We start from the raw sequence: 781 nt of genomic DNA on the forward strand, positions 1-781 counted from the left end.
AGGATGAAGGGGAGGCTGAGGATGATGCTGAGGAGGATGAGGATGAAGAGGTTGAAGAGGATGATGAAGGGGAGGATGAGGAGGATGAGGAGGAAAGCGAAGAGAAGAACAAGGACGAGGCTGAGGAGGAGGATGAGGATGAAGGGGAGGATGAGGCTGAGGATGAGGAGGATGAGGATGGCGCCGAGGCCGAAGGCAGCCGCACCTCACAGAAGCTGTCCTGGGTCACATCAAGGGTTGGGGTTGAGGATGATGAAGAGGAGGAGGATGAGGATGAAAGAGGAGGAAGAACGGAAGGATAAGGAGGCTGAGGATGATGAAGGGGAGGATGGTGAGGATGGTGAGGATACTGAGGATGGCACTGAGGCCGAAGGCGGCGCACCTTGTAGAAGCTGTCCTCGGTGACGTCGAGGGCTGGGGTCAGAGACAGGGTCAGGGGTACAGAGGATGAAGGGGAGGCTGAGGATGATGAAGGGGAGGATGAGGATGATGAAGGGGAGGTGTCCGCGGGGTCGGCGGATACTGAGGATGGCACTGAGGCCGAAGGCGGCGCACCTTGTAGAAGCTGTCCTCGGTGACGTCGAGGGCTGGGGTCAGGGACAGGGTCAGGGGTACGGGTGATGAAGGGGAGGCTGAGGATGAAGGGGAGGATGAGGATGATGAAGGGGAGGATGAGGATGATGAAGGGGAGGATGCTGAGGATGAATGGAAGGATAAGGAGGCTGAGGATGAAGGGGAGGATGAGGCTGGCGATGATGAGGACGGCGCCGAGGCCGAAGGC

The 781-nt window shown here is 58.6% G+C and overlaps 1 protein-coding gene across 1 annotated transcript; it reads left to right on the forward strand.

Moving 5' to 3' along the window:
* Positions 1 to 74: 74 nt before the first annotated feature.
* LOC121363746 (glutamic acid-rich protein-like) lies at positions 75 to 772 on the forward strand (the record flags this gene model as incomplete). The annotated part of the gene is made up of 2 exons (XM_041486369.1): positions 75 to 180; positions 627 to 772. Coding segments are annotated over 2 exons (252 nt in total), but the record flags the coding sequence as incomplete, so codon positions are not given.
* Positions 773 to 781: the final 9 nt, after the last annotated feature.

The sequence above is a fragment of the Pyrgilauda ruficollis genome, unplaced genomic scaffold (genome assembly GCF_017590135.1).
Source record: "Pyrgilauda ruficollis isolate IOZ18807 unplaced genomic scaffold, ASM1759013v1 scaffold7558, whole genome shotgun sequence".
In the NCBI taxonomy this organism is placed as follows: Eukaryota; Metazoa; Chordata; class Aves; order Passeriformes; family Passeridae; genus Pyrgilauda; species Pyrgilauda ruficollis.